General features: G+C 48.9%; 1 protein-coding gene across 1 annotated transcript in view; it reads left to right on the top strand.

Moving 5' to 3' along the window:
* The window catches only part of ALK (ALK receptor tyrosine kinase), a 388,017-nt gene that overhangs the window by 231,206 nt on the left and 135,022 nt on the right, over positions 1-21,789 (top strand). Inside the window, exons 6-8 of the mRNA XM_040351843.1 lie at positions 15,978-16,147; positions 20,652-20,746; positions 21,549-21,680. Coding sequence (XP_040207777.1) covers positions 15,978-16,147; positions 20,652-20,746; positions 21,549-21,680 — 397 coding nt within the window. The remainder of the gene's footprint in view (positions 1-15,977; positions 16,148-20,651; positions 20,747-21,548; positions 21,681-21,789) is intronic.

Below are 21,789 nucleotides of genomic sequence, written 5' to 3' on the forward strand. Positions count from 1 at the left end.
TGGTGTTTATTTAGGAAGTTTAGGAAAAAACTTAAATTTTGGATGCTCAGCCTTGTCGGTGTCCGTCTGCTGTCGGCGTCCATCGGCGGCCTTGCGCGGGGTCCGTCCAGCCTTGTCGGTGTCCGTCACGTCCGTCTGCCGGGGGTTTCAGCATTGTGTGTTTCAATTTGGTGCCTCGGTAGAGCTGTGCAGAGCCGGATTTCTGGTGTGTTCGGCGCCTCTCGCGTGGCACAGCACAGGGATGGTGGGAGTCCCTCACAATGAGCACAGCACAGGGATGGTGGGAGCCCCTCATAATGAGCACAGCACAGGGATGGTGGGAGCCCCTCACAATGAGCACAGCACAGGGATGGTGGGAGCCCCTCATAATGAGCACAGCACAGGGATGGTGGGAGCCCCTCATAATGAGCACAGCACAGAGATGGTGGGAACCCCTCACAATGAGCACAGCACAGGGATGGTGGGAGACCCTCATAATGAGCACAGGGATGGTGGGAGCCCCTCATAATGAGCACAGGGATGGTGGGAGCCCCTCATAATGAGCACAGGGATGGTGGGAGCCCCTCACAATGAGCACAGCACAGAGATGGTGGGAGACCCTCATAATGAGCACAGGGATGGTGGGGGCCCCTCATAATGAGCACAGCACAGAGATGGTGGGAACCCCTCACAATGAGCACAGCACAGGGATGGTGGGAGACCCTCATAATGAGCACAGCACAGGGATGGTGGGAGCCCCTCATAATGAGCACAGCACAGGGATGGTGGGAGCCCCTCATAATGAGCACAGCACAGGGATGGTGGGAGCCCCTCATAATGAGCACAGCACAGGGATGGTGGGAGCCCCTCATAATGAGCACAGGGATGGTGGGAGCCCCTCATAATGAGCACAGGGATGGTGGGAGCCCCTCATAATGAGCACAGGGATGGTGGGAGCCCCTCACAATGAGCACAGCACAGAGATGGTGGGAGACCCTCATAATGAGCACAGGGATGGTGGGGGCCCCTCATAATGAGCACAGCACAGAGATGGTGGGAACCCCTCACAATGAGCACAGCACAGGGATGGTGGGAGACCCTCATAATGAGCACAGCACAGGGATGGTGGGAGCCCCTCATAATGAGCACAGCACAGGGATGGTGGGAGCCCCTCATAATGAGCACAGCACAGGGATGGTGGGAGCCCCTCATAATGAGCACAGCACAGGGATGGTGGGAGCCCCTCATAATGAGCACAGGGATGGTGGGAGCCCCTCATAATGAGCACAGGGATGGTGGGAGCCCCTCATAATGAGCACAGGTATGGTGGGAGCCCCTCATAATGAGCACAGCACAGGGATGGTGGGAGCCCCTCATAATGAGCACAGGGATGGTGGGAGCCCCTCATAATGAGCACAGGAATGGTGGGAGCCCCTCATAATTGAGCACAGCACAGGGATGGTGGGAGCCCCTCATAATGAGCACAGGGATGGTGGGAGCCCCTCATAATGAGCACAGCACAGGGATGGTGGGAGCCCCTCATAATGAGCACAGGGATGGTGGGAGCCCCTCATAATGAGCACAGGGATGGGGGGAGCCCCTCATAATGAGCACAGCACAGGGATGGTGGGAGCCCCTCATAATGAGCACAGGGATGGTGGGAGCCCCTCATAATGAGCACAGCACAGGGATGGTGGGAGCCCCTCATAATGAGCACAGGGATGGTGGGAGCCCCTCATAATGAGCACAGCACAGGGATGGTGGGAGCCCCTCATAATGAGCACAGGGATGGTGGGAGCCCCTCATAATGAGCACAGCACAGGGATGGTGGGAGCCCCTCATAATGAGCACAGGGATGGTGGGAGCCCCTCACAATGAGCACAGGGATGGTGGGAGACCCTCATAATGAGCACAGGGATGGTGGGAGACCCTCATAATGAGCACAGCACAGGGATGGCGGGAGCCCCTCATAATGAGCACAGCACAGGGATGGCGGGAGCCCCTCATAATGAGCACAGCACAGGGATGGCGGGAGCCCCTCATAATGAGCACAGGGATGGTGGGAGCCCCTCATAATGAGCACAGGGATGGTGGGAGCCCCTCATAATGAGCACAGCACAGGGATGGTGGGAGACCCTCATAATGAGCACAGCACAGGGATGGTGGGAGCCCCTCATAATGAGCACAGCACAGGGATGGTGGGAGCCCCTCATAATGAGCACAGCACAGGGATGGTGGGAGACCCTCATAATGAGCACAGCACAGGGATGGTGGGAGACCCTCATAATGAGCACAGCACAGGGATGGTGGGGGCCCCTCATAATGAGCACAGCACAGAGATGGTGGGAACCCCTCATAATGAGCACAGCACAGGGATGGTGGGAGACCCTCATAATGAGCACAGCACAGGGATGGTGGGAGTCCCTCATAATGAGCACAGAACAGGGATGGTGGGAGACCCTCATAATGAGCACAGCACAGGGATGGTGGGGGCCCCTCATAATGAGCACAGGGATGGTGGGAGTCCCTCATAATGAGCACAGAACAGGGATGGTGGGAGACCCTCATAATGAGCACAGGGATAGTGGGAGCCCCTCATAATGAGCACAGCACAGGGATGGTGGGAGCCCCTCATAATGAGCACAGCACAGGGATGGTGGGAGCCCCTCATAATGAGCACAGCACAGGGATGGTGGGAGCCCCTCATAATGAGCACAGGGATGGTGGGAGCCCCTCATAATGAGCACAGCACAGGGATGGTGGGAGCCCCTCATAATGAGCACAGGGATGGTGGGAGCCCCTCATAATGAGCACAGGGATGGGGGGAGCCCCTCATAATGAGCACAGGGATGGTGGGAGCCCCTCATAATGAGCACAGGGATGGTGGGAGCCCCTCATAATGAGCACAGCACAGGGATGGTGGGAGCCCCTCATAATGAGCATAATGAGTCGACGACTGCCATCGGATTGAATAGGCATTTTTCGTTGAATGTTCATTAACTTTATTATGAGGAGCTCCCACCATCGCTGTGCTGTGCTGACTTCCTGGGTTTGTTTATTCATCATAACGAATGTTCGGAATTGTTACGAAAAGTTAACGAACATTCGACCCGTTCTGTAAGAAATTCGAATCCGAAAATTCGTCAACGAAATTTTGTATTTCGTAAAATTCGGATTTCAGATTTCGGAGTCTGCAAACTATGGGATATATACTGTAAAACCTTGGTTTGAGAGCGTTTAGCAAAACAAGCAAATATTTTTAAAATAAAATTTGACTTGATGTACAAGATGCTCTTGATATCCCATCATTGGTGTCAGTGGGAGGAATAGTGTCCCATCATTGGTGTCAGTGGGAGGAATAGTGTCCCATCATTGGTGTCAGTGGGAGGAATAGTGTCCCATCATTGGTGTCAGTGGGAGGAATAGTGTCCCATCATTGGTATCAGTGGGATGAATAGTGTCCCATCATTGGTGTCAGTGGGGGGAATAGTGTCCTATCATTGGTATCAGTGGGAGGAATAGTGTCCCATCATTGGTGTCAGTGGGAAGAATAGTGTCCCATCATTGGTGTCAGTGGGAGAAATAGTGTCCCATCATTGGTGTCAGTGGGAAAAAAAGCGTCCCATCATTGGTGTCAGTGGGAGGAATAGTGTCCCATCATTGGTGTCAGTGGGATGAATAGTGTCCCATCATTGGTGTCAGTGGGAGGAATAGTGTCCCATCATTGGTATCAGTGGGAGGAATAGTGTCCCATCATTGGTGTCAGTGGGGGGAATAGTGTCCCACCATTACCATTGGTATCAGTGTTCTCACTCGGCGCTCCTAACCTTATTCCCCATTAAAGATCAGGTCGGGTTTTACATCTTCCTCTGATATAACCAATGCTTTTTATTTCTTTTTATTTATTCTTTTTAATTCCTTTTCTTTCTTTTTTTAGACTGTTTTGTAAAATCTGAAAATTTATGTTTGATAAAAAACATTTTTTTTTCGCTCTCTGGCTGATAGCGGCCCCACAATGGAGAGCATTGACGAGCGGCGCCCTCTGGAGAAATGAGATTACGTTCTGTCAGCCAGTCACCGAGACGCCCGATTAACCCCGCGGTCAGGGTGGACAGAATGTGGCATTGGAAGGGTAAACCGGCCCAAGGCGATCATCGCCCCTCTCAGTCAGAAGCCGCCCTGTAATTGCCGAGCTTAAGCAGAAGCCTTAATTATCCCTAATGTGCGCGTCGTCCTCTCCCCGTAATTGTATGGAATTTTCGCTGCTAACAGGCTGACAAATGAGGAAGTGCGGCAAATCAAGTCGCCGGCTCTTGACCCGCCAGCTCCGCCGCCGCCAGTAATTAACAATGGGGCCACCCTGTGATTAAATGAGTTGGTAGAGCTGAGTGACAGGAGGTCAGATCGGGGTTGTCCTTCCAGGAGGAGCTGTCACCCGTTTGGATGAGCTAGTTAGAACTCATGAGAAATCAACATAAACCCGAGACAGTCAGTCCTGCGATCCATGAGGAGGAGAAGGTGAAGGTCCACCTTGAAACGCGTAGACCTCTCGTGTTTTTTTTTATAAAATACAGGCTCTTAATTTGTAACAAATTTTCAGCTTTTGGCTTTATTACTACCATGGTAACAAAAACTTGACTGACTCCGAGGCTGGAACTGTGCATGATGGCGGCTGGTGCTCAATTTTTTTTGGGGGGGGGCGCAAACAAATGAAAAAAAAAAACATCAATTGCAGCCTCAATGTGCCCATCAATTGCCGCCACTGTGCCCATCAAAAGCAGCCACTGTGCCCATCAAATGCAGCCACTGTGCCATCAAATGCCGCCACTGTGTCATCAAATGCTCCCACTGTGTCATCAAATGCCGCCACTGTGCCATCAAATGCCGCCACTGTGCCCATCAATTGCCGCCACTGTGCCCATCAAAAGCAGCCACTGTGCCCATCAAATGCAGCCACTGTGCCATCATATGCCGCCACTGTGTCATCAAATGCTCCCACTGTGTCATCAAATGCCGCCACTGTGCCATCAAATGCCGCCACTGTGCCATCAAATGCAGCCACTGTGTCATCAAATGCAGCCACTGTGCCCATCAAATGCAGCCACTGTGCCCATCAATTGTCGCCACTGTGCCCATCAATTGTTGCCACTGTGCCCATCAAACGCAGCCACTGTGCCATCAATTGTCGCCACTGTGCCATCAATTGTCGCCACTGTGCCATCAATTGTCGCCACTGTGCCCATCAAACGCAGCCACTGTGCCATCAATTGTCGCCACTGTGCCATCAATTGTTGCCACTGTGCCATCAATTGTTGCCACTGTGCCTTCAAACGCAGCCACTGTGCCATCAATTGTCGCCACTGTGCCATCAAAAGCAGCCACTGTGCCATCAAACGCAGCCACGAGCCATAAATTGTTGCCACTGTGCCATCAATTGCCCCAGTTTGCCCCCTCAAATGCCGCCAGATTGCCCCCTCAAATGCCGCCAGATTGCCCCCCCGCCCAGCACTTACCTTTCTTCGGTCAGCCAACCTCCTCCACGTTCCCTCGATGTCTTCTCCCACCCTAGATGTCGCTTCAGCCAATCAGGTGATCGGGAACCAGACCCAGTGAACCTGATTGGCTGAGACGCGTGTCAGTGTTAACCAGGGAATGCACACCCTGCGTGCCCTCTGGTTAACCATTTGGAAGCCGATTAGAGCCCACAGGCTGTAATCGGGAAGCCTATCAGAGCCAGAGTGGCTCTGATAGACCCTTCAAAACCACACCCACTATTATTCAGATGGCCGGCGCTCAACAGGGGGCCGGACATCTGAATAGTAGGCGGCAGTGGCGACAATACATAGATTCCTGCAATGCACGAATCTATGTATTGTTGAGTGACAGTGCAGGAGAGAGAGGGCGGCGCTCCTGTGCCCACTATGGACGCCACTGCAACTTCGAGCCAAGTAGGGCGACTGAAGTAAGCCCGAGGAGGCTATAAATACACAAGAGCAAACCCGGCCATTAATCCAGATTGGACGAACATCGCCCATTGGGTGTTCCACCATCCTCCTGATGTTTGGTGACTTTGAGGCTCCCCCCCCCCCCCATTTTCCTGTGGCCTGCCAGGTTGCGTGCTCGGAGAAGGGTCTGGTATGGATTTTTTTTTGGGGGGGGGAACCCCACGCCATTTTTTTTTAAATTTTGTCGTTGGGTTCCCCTTAAGATTCATACCAGACCTGAAATCCATTTACAGTACGCCCGCACAAAGTTAACCCGCCGTCCGTGAATCTACCTAAATGTTGCCTGACATCACAATTGTCATTCATAGTCTGACAGCACTGAAAGCTGAAAATTGGGCTAGGCAGGAAAAGGGGGAGGGGGAAGTGGCCGGTATTGAATTGGTCAAAGATATGTTTTTATTTGATTTTCGTAGAAAAGTTGAAAGTTGTGCAAAAGAGAGAAAAACCTTTTTAGGAAAGAAAAGAAAAAATTCTAAACCTAAGGCCCTGTACACACGAGGAGACATGTCCGATGAAAACGGTCCGCGTTTTCATCAGACATGTCTCCTGGGAGCTTTTGGTCTGATGTGTGTACACACCATCAGACCAAAATCCCGGCGGACAGAGAACGAGGTGACGTATAAGACACCGACGTTCTCAAAAACACGGAAGTGCAATGCTTCCACGCATGCGTCGAATCAATTTGATGCATGCGCGGTGTAACGGAATGACCCGGGACACCCAAAGACTTTGTGAGGATGGGGGATACTCCTGTGTCAGCGTCACTGATAACTCTTGGGTCTGAGTCCACCCTGTGCCTTTTGGGCATGGGGTGGCAAGTGAATCATAATTCATGTATTACATGAGATAGGACATCACTGATAGTTCGTATTGCAGGATTTTGAGATACTGCAAGATGTTGGCCCAACCAGTCAATAGTGACTCATTCTATGATTAGCCCTGACTAGTGACATGCTAATTGAGTCAGGGCCTGGAAGACATTCCATTATCCTTGTGTAAAGGGGTTAACCCAGGTCTGCTCCCAGGACTCTAATTATGCATGCTAAATACTGTTTATGTGTGATAACACTGTCTACAGCCTATTGATGCTCAGAGGTGTGAATAGGTGTCAAGCTGTATGCGGAGACGAAACGTCTGCCTAGGGAACTCAGTGTGTGAAGGTGTTTTGTTTGTTATGCTGTTAATTTAGGAATGTTTAGTAATTAGCCTTAGTGTGTGATTAGGGGGGTGGAGATCTCATTGTTGCTTTAATGCCTTGTACTGTATAAAAAGCTGAGAAGAAACCATAAAAGTATCTTTACATTTGAAACCAGAAGCACAGAGCCGTGTGTCTCGTGTCTGGGGGGAATTCTTATGGATCGGGTCCTGTTGGTTGGAGTGTCGATAAGCTGTCGTGACTGGGATGGAAGGTCGTAAACCGTGGTGACCGTTGCACGCAGGATTTCGGGACGCTGGTTAGACGTACTAACCAGCGGACATGTCCGACGGACAGGTTTCCAGCGGACAAGTTTCTAAGCATGCTAAGAAACTTTTGTCCGCTGGAAACCTGTCCGCTAGGCCGTACACACGACCAAACATGTCCGATGGAACTGCTCCGCGGACCAGTTTTATCGGACATGTTCGGTCGTGTGTACGGGGCCTAAGAAGCAGACTTTGAGTGAGATTCTCGCCGGTTCCCTTCAGCTGCGCCGCCGTCGTGTTTTTTCTCTTTTAGTCGTTGAGCGTTTTTGTTGCGGCTGCTACAATTACTTCCCGGAATGAAACCCTCGGCATGGCCAAGCTGTCACTCCATCCCCAAACGGTCAATTAGGAGATCTCTCGGGTGACAGCTCTTTTAATGAATTATCTGTTTCCGTAGAGTCAGAAGAAGATGAATCTCCTCCCCCCATCCCATGCCGTCCTCCAGACAGGCCGTAAACTTCTCGTCTATTTAACCAGATGAGCCGTTTTTATTTTTTTTTGCTCCAGCAATTAATAGCATTCGTCATCTTCCCGGTTTATAATGGAGAGGTCTTTGAGTAATGGTCGGGGCCAATCCTGGGGGGGGGGGGGGGGGGTGGGGTCTTCCTGCCGTCCCATCCATCTTCCCGGTTTTGTAATCACAGCTTTAATATTTGCTGATGGTGAAACCACCGGACGGTCCATTAGCCGAATACAAACAACCCAAACCGACGCCCAAGTCACCATTTTTTTAATTGAACTTTTATAAAATTGATATGCTTTTTACAGCGTGCTAAATCTTCTCACACGGCCAAATTAATGAGGTTACGGCGGTTTCACCGATCTTAATCGCCCCGTAAAAAAAATATATATATAATGGAGGGAACAAAAAAAATGACTCTATTTATGGCGGAAGTCTCGCAGAGTAGCATACGCGGTGTCCAAATTGTCATTAACAGATTACTATAAATTAAAGTAATGTATCAATGTGTGACTTTATTGCATTATCCTCGCCAACTGCTGGCCTGCTGTGCTAATGTCGTTTTATGGTGTTATTACTGTTGTTTATGTTGTTGTGGCTGTCCTTGTTGGGAACCATTTTTTGTTGTTGTTGTTGTTTAAAGCAGAGTTCCACCCTAAAAATGAACTTTCTATTAACAGCTTGCCTTTAATGTAAAAAAAAAATAATAATAAAATGTACCCGATTCTATCTGGCTGTTACTAAGTTTACTTAATCTGCCTAGTTCCTGGTCCTAGGTGGTTCAACCTCCGGTCCTAAGTCGCCGTTGCCTCCTGGGAAATGATGACACTCATTTCCCAGGAGTCTCTGGGCATTAATGTGCCTAAGAATCGCCCAGCATGCACCTCTCCCTGAAAACCAGGATGAAAAAGGAACTGGGCTTCACATGCCCCCCACACATATGATGGATACGCCCACACATAGGATGGATACGCCCACAACACGAGCTGGAGGGTAGAAGGCAAGTGTTTTCAATGATTTCTGGAACGATTGGGGAGCTATTAATATGTTTTAGGGACTATGTTCTGTTCTCGCTACAGGTTTTCTCCCGGCGTGTATCTACAGTGGGGATGGAAAGTTTGGGCACCCCAGGTAAAAATTTGTATTAATGTGCATAACGAAGCCAAGGAAAGATGGAAAAATCTCCAAAAGGCATCAAATTACAGATTAGACATTCTTATAATATGTCAAAAAAAGTTAGATTTTATTTCCATCATTTACACTTTCAAAATTACAGAAAACAAAAAAATGGCGTCTGCAAAAGTTTGGGCACCCTGCAGAGTTAATATCTTGTACTGCCCCCTTTGGCAAGTATCACGGCTTGTAAACGCTTTTTGTAGCCAGCCAAGAGTCTTTCCATTCTTGTTTGAGGGATCTTTGCCCATTCTTCCTTACAAAAGTCTTCCAAGTTCTCTTAGATTTCTGGGCTGTCTGTCACGCACTGCTCTTTTAAGGTCTATCCATAGATTTTCAATTATGTTGAGGTCAGGAGATTGTGAAGGCCATGGCAAAACCTTCAGTTTACGCCTCTTGATGTTATTCCCCCGTGGATTTTGAGGTGTGTTTAGGATCATTATCCATTTGTAGAAGCCATCCTCTCTTTAACAGCTTTTTCACAGATGGCATCAAGTTACCATCCAAAATTTGCTGACATTTTATTGAATCCATTTTTCCTTCTACTCGTGAAATGTTCCCTGTGCCACTGGCTGCAATACAACCCCAAAGCATGATTGATCCACCCCCATGCTTCACAGTTGGACAGAGGTTCTTTTCATTCAATTCTGTGCCCTTTCTTCTCCAAACGTACCTTTGCTCATTCCGGCCAAAAAGTTCTATTTTAACCTCATCAGTCCACAGAACTTGTTTCCAAAATGCATCAGGCTTGTCTATATGTTCATTTGCAAAGTTCAAACGCTGATTTTTGTGGTGAGGACGTAGAAGAGGTTTTCTTCTGATGACTCTTCCATGAAGACCATTTTTGTACAAGTATCTCTTTATAGTGGAATAGTGTACCACAACTCCAGTGTCTGCCAGATCTTTCTGGAGGGATCGTGCAGTCAAACGTGGGTTTTGCTTTTCTCACAATCCTGCGAGCTGATCTCTCTGATATTTTTCTTGGTCTTCCAGATCTTGCTTTACCTTCCACTGTTCCTGATGACTGCCATTTCTTAATTACATTCCGAACAGAGGATATTGACATCTGAAAACGCTTTGCTATCTTCTTATAGCCTTCTCCAGCTTTGTGAGCGACAACTATTTTCACTTTCAGTTTTCAATCTAGACAACTGCTTAGAAGAAGCCATGGTGCTGATTGTTGGGGGAGGGTCAGATGAGTCTGGGCATTTAAAACCTTTGAGATTGACATCACCTGGTCTTCCCAGACGATGACTGAGAACAATCCATGACACTGGCAGGTCTCAGCTTTGCAAAGGGGGCAGTGCATGCTAGAAATTCTGCAGGGTGCCCAAACTTTTGCAGACGCCATTTTTTTGTTTTCTGTAATTTTGAAAGTGTAAATGATGGAAATAAAATCTAACATTTTGTGACATATTATAAGAATGTCTCATCTGTAAGTTGATGCATTTTGGAGATTTTTCCATCTTTCCTTGGCTTCGTTATGCACATTAATACAAATTTTTACCTGGGGTGCCCAAACTTTCGATCCCCACTGTAGCTCAACATACAGCTTAAAACTTGCATCTTAAAGCGGTAGTTCACCCTCCTTCACCCCATTATTCCATTACTTTCGGCATCGTAGCGCGAGCTACGGTATGCCGGTCTTAAATTTTTAATCCCCGTACTCACTGTGCTATTGTTGATTGAAGATTCTGACTCCCGCGGGGAATGGGCGTGCCTATGGAGAGGGAGGATGATTGACGGCCGGCTCTGGCACGTCACGCTCCCCGAAGACAGCCGGAGTAGGTCTCGGCTATTCACAGCGCCTGCGCACAGGCTATGCGCAGGCGCCGTGAATAGCCAAGCCTATTTCGGCTATTTCCGGAGAAGCGTGACGTGCCAGGGCCGGCCGTCAATCACCTTCTCTCACCATAGGAACGCCCATTCCCCGGATTCTTCAATCAACGATAGCACGGTGAGTACGGGCATAAAAAATGTAAGACCGGCATACCGTAGCTCGCGCTACGATGCCGAATTTAATTGTCTAATAAAAAAAAACTTTTTTTTTTTTTTTAACAGGGCGAACCCCCGCTTTAAATAACCAGACTGTCTGTAACTTTGGATCTTTATTACGATAAACAGGTGGTGGCCATATAAGATGCGTATGAATAATGGTGAAACTAGAGATAAACAAATAAATTAACATATAAGAATTATATGAACACAAACAAATGTGTACTAGGCATATAGATAAACAGTCTTTATCATACCAGCGATGCCGTCCCGGGAGGATCAGGACCTAGGAAACATGTGGTGCAGGCTTAGCTGACTCCATGTGGACTGTCCAGTGGAAAAGAGATGAAAGAGTTGTGATAGGAAGTGAAGACAGTTTTCAATAACATGACAGGAAATGTACATTACCATAGAACTTGCCCACCAACAGTCCTTTGTTAAGAGTGACATCTAGTGGACAACATTTGAATTACAAGTCCAGAAGATATTACTACATTTCCTTATAGGCCAAAGGCATGACAGACTACTATAATGTGATTCATTTTAGCTTGCAAAAAAATAAATAAAAAATTATGCTCAGAATCCCGCTTTAATATTGAAAGCTGAACTCCAGATGAGCAGTTCAATGTCATCTTACCTGACAAGTGTTCTGTTCAACCAGTCCTGTGATCTTGGCACCCCTGCCAAACAGCACAGGACTGTCCTTGACCGCCACTCCCTGGTGACTTATATTTTCAATAGTCTGAGCAATACAGGCACATGTATTGGATGCTCCCAACACCGAAAGCTCCCTGCCATCATTCTTGACTGTTCCTGCCCCAAAGCACCCCATCCCCTCATGTTGAGGGCATGTGGGCTGGTACGGTTCAGGAGAGGGGGCGCTCTCTCGTTCCTCACTCTTGTTGGTTGAAAATGTTCTGCCGTGTGTATGCGTACCAAGTTCACGGCCAACGCCCTTCGGGCTAAAAATCCACGGATTTGTCTGATGGAAGTTCGATTGTGTGTGTGAGGCTTCGGAGATCTTTGGTGTGTCCCAGGCTTGCTACCTCTCCGATCATGCTGAGCATGGGCGTCCGCAGGTAGGGGCAAGGGGGGTCAAGTGCCCCCCTGGCTTCATGGATCGGATCGGCACATTCAGCACAGTGGTGTCGCTATGGGGGTGCGGGCAGCCAGCAGGGTGACACCATCAAAATGCTGCCAAGCCCCCCCTCATAAATGTAGTGTGACTCTGGGCTCTTTTCGAGAAAGGCGAACTGTGGGCTGTCAGAGGTTTCCCCCTCTCACCCCCCCCCTCTCCTTTCAAGTAGAACAGACGGCAGCTCTCGCAAGGTTCCCCACCCAGAGTCCTGTCCGCTCGGTTTCTTCCCCATTGGCCATAACTGAGGGCCAATCAAAGGAGACTAGGAGAGGAGAGCATCATGGGACATGTAGTCCTGAAGATTGGAGGCCCCATTTTCCACAGGAAGGAGGATACAGCTCGATCAAGAGAGAGATTGAGAGACTGCCGCCTGGAAAAAAGAGCTGAGGGAGAGAGTGCTACAGGACAAAGAAAGAGGTGTGTGCTGGGCGGAAGTCAGAGAAAGAGCCACGCTACCCAGCACCACCAGAGAGAGCCACGCTAACCAGCACCACCAGAGAGAGAGCCACGCTACCCAGCGCCAGAGAGAGAGCCACGCTACCCAGCACCACCAGAGAGAGACACACACTACCCAGCACCACCAGAGAGAGAGCCACGCTACCCAGCACCACCAGAGAGAGAGCCACGCTACCCAGCCCCACCAGAGAGAGAGCCACACTACCCAGTGCCACCAGAGAGAGAGCCACACTACCCAGCACCACCAGAGAGAGAGCCACGCTACCCAGCACCACCAGAGAGAGAGCCACGCTACCCAGCACCACCAGAGAGAGAGCCATGCTACCCAGCGCCAGAGAGAGCCATGCTACCCAGCGCCACCAGAGCGAGAGCCACGCTACCCAGCGCCACCAGAGAGAGAGCCACGCTACCCAGCACCACCAGAGAGAGACACACACTACCCAGCACCACCAGAAAGAGAGCCACGCTACCCAGCACCACCAGAGAGAGAGCCACGCTACCCAGCGCCACCAGAGAGAGAGCCACGCTACCCAGCGCCAACAGGGGGAGAGCCACGCTACCCAGCGCCAGAGAGAGAGCCACGCTACCCAGCACCACCAGAGAGAGAGCCACGCTACCCAGCGCCAGAGAGAGAGCCACGCTACCCAGCGCCACCAGAGAGAGAGCCACGCTACCCAGCACCAGAGAGAGAGCCACGCTACCCAGCACCAGAGAGAGAGCCACGCTACCCAGCACCAGAGAGAGAGAGCCACGCTACCCAGCGCCACCAGAGAGAGAGCCACGCTACCCATCGCCACCAGAGAGAGAGCCATGCTACCCAGCACCAGAGAGAGAGAGCCACGCTACCCAGCGCCACCAGAGAGGCAGAGCCACGTTTCCCAGCGCCACCAGAGAGAGCCACGCTACCCAGCGCCACCAGAGAGAGCCACGCTACCCAGCACAACCAGAGAGAGAAAGACTGAGCCACTGCCAGAGTACAGACATGCTACACTACTGACCAGAAATGCCCCCGGGAACTAGGAAGAGGGATCACTCCTGTAGTTTCGCTGGGCCTGTCGGTCATTATTCATTACTTATCCTAGGGACTGTACTATGCCTGCAGTCTCTGACTAAAAAAAAAATAAAAAAATAAAAAAAGGGGGGTTGCCACATGGAGCCATGGGGACCTCTGGGCCCTTTAATACAAAATATATATATATATATAAAAAAAATAAAAAAATAAAAATGAAATACAAAAATATATTAAAAAAAAATATTTTTTTTTTAATAAAAAAATGGGGGTTGCCATCCGGGGGCCCTGGGGACCTCTGGGCCCTTCAATAAAAAAAAATATAAAAAAAAAAAAATCCGGGGCCCTGGGGACCCCTTACAAAAAAAGGGGGGTTGCCATCCAGGCCCCTGGGGACCTCCTGGCCCCTTACAGGTGTACTGCCTGTACCCCCCTGATGGTGGCCCTGCCTCTGTGTTGCAAAGGTTGAGAAAAGCCGCTGTAGGGACCCGAAGATGTACAAAGCCAATATCTTTTCATTTCATCTGCTTTTATAAGGTGCGTTGTCAGACCCTCTCAATGAGCTTTTGTTCTCCGAGAAGAGAAGAAAACTGTCTATTAAGCAGAAGCTATTTTGGTGTCAAGTTTAACAAAATCAGATTTCTTCTCCTCCTGCATCAGCATCTATGGCGGCTCTATAGAAATCTAGTTATTGAGCGAAGGGGGGGAGGGGGGGTGCTGGGCCCGCTGCGCGCGGGGACGCGGACATTTCAATTTGCCTCTGGTCTTTCCATTCGGACAGTGAATTTTGTGCGGCTTTCACGGCGTCTTTGGAAATGTGGCTTTTTCGACAGATCTTGTAATAAACGCTGAAGCTGACAAATGGGGTAAAGCGTAAAAGACTTTTGACTCCGGCGATTGTCTAAACGTGTTACAAAGGCTCAGCACTTTATAATATAATAATAATAATTAAAAAAAGGTAAAAGGCTGCAGTGCAGTTTTACTGAGCGCATTTTTTTTTTCATTGCTGCATTTCTGTTTGATTTTGCTGTTTTTGACCATAAAGCCCAACTCCACTTCCAAAAAAATAATCAGCCCTGCAGTGCTTAAAACAAAAGAAATAATGGAAAAAAATTGAAAAAGAAAAAAAATTGAAAAAAAAATTGAAAAAGAAAAAAAATATGAAAAAAAAGAAGGAAAAAATGTAGAAAAATAAATAAATAAGATTTTGCTGTTTTTGACCATAAAGCCCAACTCCACTTCCAAAAAAATAATCAGCCCTGCAGTGCTTAAAACAAAAGAAATAATGGAAAAAATTTGAAAAAGAAAAAAAATTGAAAAAAAAATTGAAAAAGAAAAAAAATATGAAAAAAAAAGAAGAAAAAAATGTAGAAAAATAAATAAATAAGATTTTGCTGTTTTTGACCATAAAGCCCAACTCCACTTCCAAAAACATAATCAGCCCTGCAGCGCTTAAAACAAACAAAAAAAGTAATGGAAAAAAACAAAGAAAAAGAAAAAAAATATTGAAAAAAAAAGAAAAAGAAAAAAATTGAGAAAAAAAAATACGATTTTGCTGTTTTTGACCATAAAACCCAACTCCACTTCCAAAAAAATAATCAGCCCTGCAGTGCTTAAAACAAAAAAAAATAATAATGGAAAAAACAAAGAAAAAGAAAAAAAATTTAAAAAAAATTTGAAAAAGAAAAAAATTTGAAAAAGAAAAACATTTGAAAAAGAAAAAAAAATTGAAAGAAAAAGAAAAAAATTGAGAAAAAAAATTAAATAAGATTTTGCTGTTTTTGACCATAAAGCCCAACTCCACTTCCAAAAAAATAATCAGCCCTGCAGTGCCAAAAAAACGATTGAAACAAAAAAAACGAAAAAAGATAATTTTTTGAATTTCCAGAATTTCCAAAAAAAGCAAAAAAAAACCCGAATGAAACAAAAACGAAAAAAGATAATTTTTAGAATTTCCCGAATTTCCGAAAAAAGCAAAAAAAAGAATAAAACGAAAACGAAAAAAAAACTGTTTTTCGGCAGTGCACATGTCTACCGATTGACTTTGAAAATACTAGTTTCCTGGCTACTATGCTGATCCAATGCCTTTACTGTCTGCTCAGTCAGAGACACCAGGAAGACCATAGGACTCTGTTCTGGATCAGTGACTCGACAATTACTGAAAGCCAATTGGATCATCATGGTAGTCCGGCTACCTTTTTCCGGTTGAAGGGCGGCGGCGGTATTACCGAATCTGCATGTCAACTGGCAGCTTCTCTAAAGAAGAATATATTACTGTAAGTTTCTTCTGTTTTGTTCCAGCTGGGAATGTCTTTTCTTCTGGACGGCTTCCTGCATGGCGACATATCGGTCCGGCTTCACGACAATAGAACCGGCAGGACAAAATACAGAACCCTCTGGCATTTCACCAACGGGGAGGGGCTGGGAGTCTGGCAACATTTGGTGCTCCCCCTGCAGGATGTAATGGAGAGGTGCGTGTCAAGGTTCTCTTGCTGGACATGGTGGTCACCAATGTCCCGGGGGGTGGACAGAGGAGAAGGGGACAGGAATACGAAAAAAGTTATTACAGTCTTTAATTGTAGATGGTCGATGCCGCCCCCTCTAACCATGGCACTGGTTTACATGCCACTATGGTAAATGCAGCTGATATTACCCGGGGTTTAAGCTCTAAGAAGGTTTTGACTATTTCATAGTTATAATCAAAGGGCATTATGGGTAGTGAATGATGAGCAGAGACGAGTGTACCAGTAAACTAAACTAGATTTGCAGTGAATGTGTGAACAATGGGTTCATCCCCCATCCTCATTATGGGTCCATTCCCTATCCTCACCATGAGTGCCCCCTTCTAATCCTCAGCACAATACACCCTCCATCCTCAGAACAGGTCCCCACCTTATCTGCAGCATTAACCCCCCCCCCCCATCCTCACCATGGGTCCCATCCCACTCTCTGCACTGGGCACCTTCCTATACTAAGCATGGGTCCCATCCCACCCTTTGCACTGGGCCCCATTCCATACTAAGCATGGGTCCCCAACCCACTCTCTGCACTGGGCCCCATTCCATACTAAGCATGGGTCCCCAACACAACACACTCTCTGCACTGGGCCCCTTCCAATGCTGAGCATGGGTCCCCACCCCACTCTCTGCACTGGGCACCTTCTCATACTAAGCATGGGTCCCATCCCACCCTTTGCACTGGTCCCCTTCCTATACTAAGAATGGGTCCCTATCCCATCCTGAGAATGGGTACCCACCCCTACTAAGCATGGGTCCCATCCCACCACTTTGCACTGGTCCCTTTCCTATATTAAGAATAGGTCCCTATCCCATCCTGAGAATGGGTCCCCACCCCTACTAAGCATGGGTCTCATCCGACCCTTTGCACTGGGCCCCATTCCATACTAAGCATGGGTCCCCAACCCACTCTCTGCACTGGGCCCCATTCCATACTAAGCATGGGTCCCCAACACACTCTCTGCACTGGGCCCCTTCCAATGCTGAGCATGGGTCCCCACCCCACCCTTTGCACTGGTCCCCTTCCCATACTAAGAATGGGTCCCTATCCCATCCTGAGAATGGGTCCCCACCCCTACTAAGCATGGGTCCCCACCCCACTTTCTGCACTGGGCCACTTCTCATACTAAGGATGGCTCCCCACCCCACCCTCTGCACTGGGCCCCTCCCCATAATAAGCATGGTTCCCCACCCTACCCTTTGCACCGGGCCACTTCTCATACTAAGGATGGGTCCCCACTAGGGTGACCACATTTCCAAACTACCATTCAGGGACACCCTCCCTTCCCAAAAATCAGCTTGTGCTGTAACGAATCACAGCACAGTGATTGGACACAAGAGGCGGGATTTTTATTTCTCCAATCACAAGCAGGGGGCGGGGATTGTGCTCCTCCAGACATTCCCGGACAGGACAAGTACTGTCAGTGAGTAAAGCGGTGATGTGGCGGCCTTTTTTAGGGGCATCAGATTGGCCCGTGGGGGGTGGCTGTGTCAGTTTCATTCCGGGACACTGTTTTATCCTGGAATGAATGTGCCCGGGACAGACCTGCAAAATGCGGGACTGTCCCGGGCAATCCAGGACATGTGGTCACCCTAGTCCCCACCCCACTCTCTGCACTGGGCCCCTTCTCATGCTAACAATGGGTCCCCATCCCACCCTTTGCACTGGTCCTCTTCCCATACTAAGGATGGGTCCCCATTCCACTCTCTTCACTGGGCCCCTTCTCATACTAAGAATGGGTTCCCATCCCACCCTTTGCACTGGGCCCCATCCCACCCTTTGCACTGGTCCTCTTCCCATACTAAGAATGGGTCCCCATTCCACTCTCTGCACTGGGCCCCTTCTCATACTAAGAATGGGTCCCCATCCCACCCTTTGCACTGGTCCTCTTCCCATACTAAGAATGGGTCCCCATTCCACTCTCTGCACTGGGCCCCTTCCCATCCTAAGAATGGGTTCCTATCCCATCCTTGGCATTGGGCCCCTTCCCATACTAAGCATGGGTCTCTACCCCACCCCCTGCACTGGGCCCCATACCATACTAAGCATGGGCCCCCATCCCACCCTTTGCATTGAGCCCCTTCCCATACTAAGCATTGGCCCGCACCCCACCCTCTGCACCGGGCCACTTCTCATACTAAGGATGGGTCCCCATCCCACCCTTTGCACTGGTCCTCTTCCCATACTAAGAATGGGTCCCCATTCCACTCTCTGCACTGGGCCCCTTCTCATACTAAGAATGGGTCCCCACCCCACCCTTTGCACTGGTCCTCTTCCCATACTAAGGATAGGTCCCCATTCCACTCTCTGCACTGGGCCCCTTCCCATCCTAAGAATGGGTTCCTATCCCATCCTTGGCATTGGGCCCCTTTCCATACTAAGCATGGGTCTCTACCCCACCCCCTGCACTGGGCCCCATACCATGCTAAGCATGGGCCCCCATCCCACCCTTTGCATTGGGCCCCTTCCCATACTAAGCATGGGCCCGCACCCCACCCTCTGCACTGGGCTACTTCTCATACTAAGGATGGGTCCCCATCCCACCCTTTGCACTGGTCCTCTTCCCATAGTAAGAATGGGTCCCCATTCCACTCTCTGCACTGGGCCCCTTCTCATACTAAGAATGGGTCCCCACCCCACCCTTTGCACTGGTCCTCTTCCCATACTAAGGATAGGTCCCCATTCCACTCTCTGCACTGGGCCCCTTCCCATCCTAAGAATGGGTTCCTATCCCATCCTTGGCATTGGGCCCCTTCCCATACTAAGCATGGGTCTCTACCCCACCCCCTGCACTGGGCCCCATACCATGCTAAGCATGGGCCCCCATCCCACCCTTTGCATTGGGCCCCTTCCCATACTAAGCATGGGCCCGCACCCCACCCTCTGCATTGGGCTACTTCTCATACTAAGGATGGCTCCCCAGCCCACCCCACCCTCTGCACTGGGCCCCATCCCATACTAAGCATGGGTCCCCATCCCACCCTTTGCACTGGGCCCCATCCCACCCTTTGCACTGGGCCCCATCCCATACTAAGCATGGGTCCCCATCCCACCCTCTGCACTGGGCCCCATACTAAGCATGGGTCCCCACCCCACCCTTTGCACTGGGCCCCTTCCCATACTAAGCATGGTTTCCTACCCCAGCCTTAACACGAATACCCACGCTATCCACAAAAAGGTCCCCTCCCCATCTTCATGGTGGGTCTGCAGTCAAGTGGTTCAGCAAAATTGATTCCACCAAGAAATTGCTGATTTAGTCACCAGTATACTTTTGTTAAAGTATAAATTCCTAATTTGGCTGCTTGGGTGAAATTTGCTTGAAAAGAAAATCTTCAACTACTGAAATGAGTGTCTGTATCCCTAGAGTAATTTAAAGCCCATTGTATTGTACCCTTACAACCCAACACAAACCCACTTTAATATCCCCTTTCCCATCAACGCCTCTTATGTATTGTACTAAAATTCATACATTTTGTCAGAACGTTAATGATCTGTGGATTTAAGAAGCTCCCAGTTTTGTTCATTTCTAGTCTTTGCCACATCCTGAGGACACTTCCCATACCTATGCTCAGGGCTTTTTTTCTCAGAAAATAAGTGAAGGAACTCAACCGCAACCCCCAAAACCCCCCTCCCCCAGGGGTGTGCTATGTGCAGAGTTCCGGGGTGCACTACATACATAGTACAGAGTTTAAGGATGCGCTACGTGCAGAGTTTGGGGGAGTGCTGCCTGAACCATAGGTGGTGGAACTGAGTTCCACCAAGTTCCAGATGAAAAAAAGCCCTGTCTATGCTCAACACGGTTTCCCAGTCTCAAAATGTGTCTCCTCCCCATCCTCGGGATAGGTCCTATTCCCATTCTCATTGACCAACAGGGCCAACATCCAGCAATACTCATAAGGACCCAGAACAAAATCAGATTTTCTGGATTAGGGTGGCATGTCCCCAGACCTAAACCCTATTGAGCATCTGTGGGGCATCCTCAAAATGGAAGGTGGAGGAGCGCAAGGTCTCCAACATCCACCAGCTCCGTAAAGTGTCGTCATCGAGGAGGGGAAGAGGAGTCCAGTGGTAACCTGGTGACCTCCATGCCCAAGAGGGTTAAGGCACACAAAATATTGACACTTTGGGCCCAATTTGGACATTTTTACTTAGGGGTGTCCTCACTTTTGTTGCCAGTGGTTTAGACATGAATGGCTGTGTGTTGAGTTATTTTGAGGGGACAGCAAATTTACACCGTTATACAAGCTGTACACTCAATACACAACATTGTAGCAAAGTGTAATTTCTTCACATGAAAAGATTTACACCAATGTGAGGGGTGTACTTACTTTTGTGAGTTACTATATATAAGGGGCATGTAATAGGACAGTTAGAATAATAGGAACATGGATGGAAATATAGAGGGTTCAGCCGACTCTCTTCACTCTTTTATGTGGTCTTTCTGGTCCCTTCACCCAGGTTCTGGCTGGAAATCCGGGCCTCCTGGTCCAAGGACTCCGACTCCATCATTGCCTTTGACAACGTGTCCCTCAGCTTGGGCTGCTATCTAACAAGTAAGTGCTACGTTTTTTGTATGTACATGTATGTGTGTCCTCAGTCCATTACCAGGCCCTTTGGGTGTAGTATGAATATTAAGGAGAAACCCAAACCAATTTTTTTTTTAATTGTGTGGGGTCACCCCAAATTCCATACCAGGTTCTTCAGGTCTGGTATGGCTATTAAGGGGAACCCTGTGCCAAATGTAAAAAAATATGGCGTAGGGGTCCCCCCCAAAATCCATACCAGACCCTTATACGAGCACGCAACCTGGCAGGCCGCAGGAAAAGAGGGGGGGGGGACAAGAGAGGGTCCCCCCCGTCCTGAACTGTACCGAGTCACCTGCCCTCAACATGGGGAAGGTTCTTTGGAGTTGCCCCCCAAAGCACCCTTGGGGGCAAGGAACTCATCCCCACAACCCTTGCCCGGTGGTTGTGGGGGTCTGCGGGTGGGGGGGCTTATCGGAATCTGGAAGCCCCCTTTAACAAAGGGGACCCCCAGATCCTGGCCTTCCCACCTATGTGAATTGATAACAGGGTACAATTGTACCCCTACCAGTTCACAAAAACAAGTGTCAAAAATAGTAAAAAAGACAGAGGGCAGGAAGGGGGTGAAAATGCCCGGTATTGAAGTGGTATTGAAGTGGTTAAAAAATAAAAAAATAAAAATGTCCCGCGATGTGGATCCATCTCACGCCGCCCAACGGACCAAAAAAGAAAAAAACGGGGCCACCCGGTGACGTCAATGGAAGGCAGGTTTTACCGGCTCACACAATATACTAGATTAATAAATGGTCTTCTTGTTTCTCTCACACTGCAGGTAACAGCGACTTGGCCACACAGTCGTATCTGTCCAGCAATCTTTTAATGGAGAGCAGCATCCACAGGAGGAACGAAACGGGGCATCTGCACCTGGAGGAAGAGTTTTCCACTGCCCAACCCGCCAAGCCAGGTACTTACACCCCCCCCCTATCACCACTGGCTTTTATCTTTAACGGATCCTCGACCAGTCTAGATAAAGGTTTTCCAGCTGGTAGAGTCAGGCTACAATTTATACAGCT

This window comes from Rana temporaria, chromosome 4 (genome assembly GCF_905171775.1).
Source record: "Rana temporaria chromosome 4, aRanTem1.1, whole genome shotgun sequence".
In the NCBI taxonomy this organism is placed as follows: domain Eukaryota; kingdom Metazoa; phylum Chordata; class Amphibia; order Anura; family Ranidae; genus Rana; species Rana temporaria.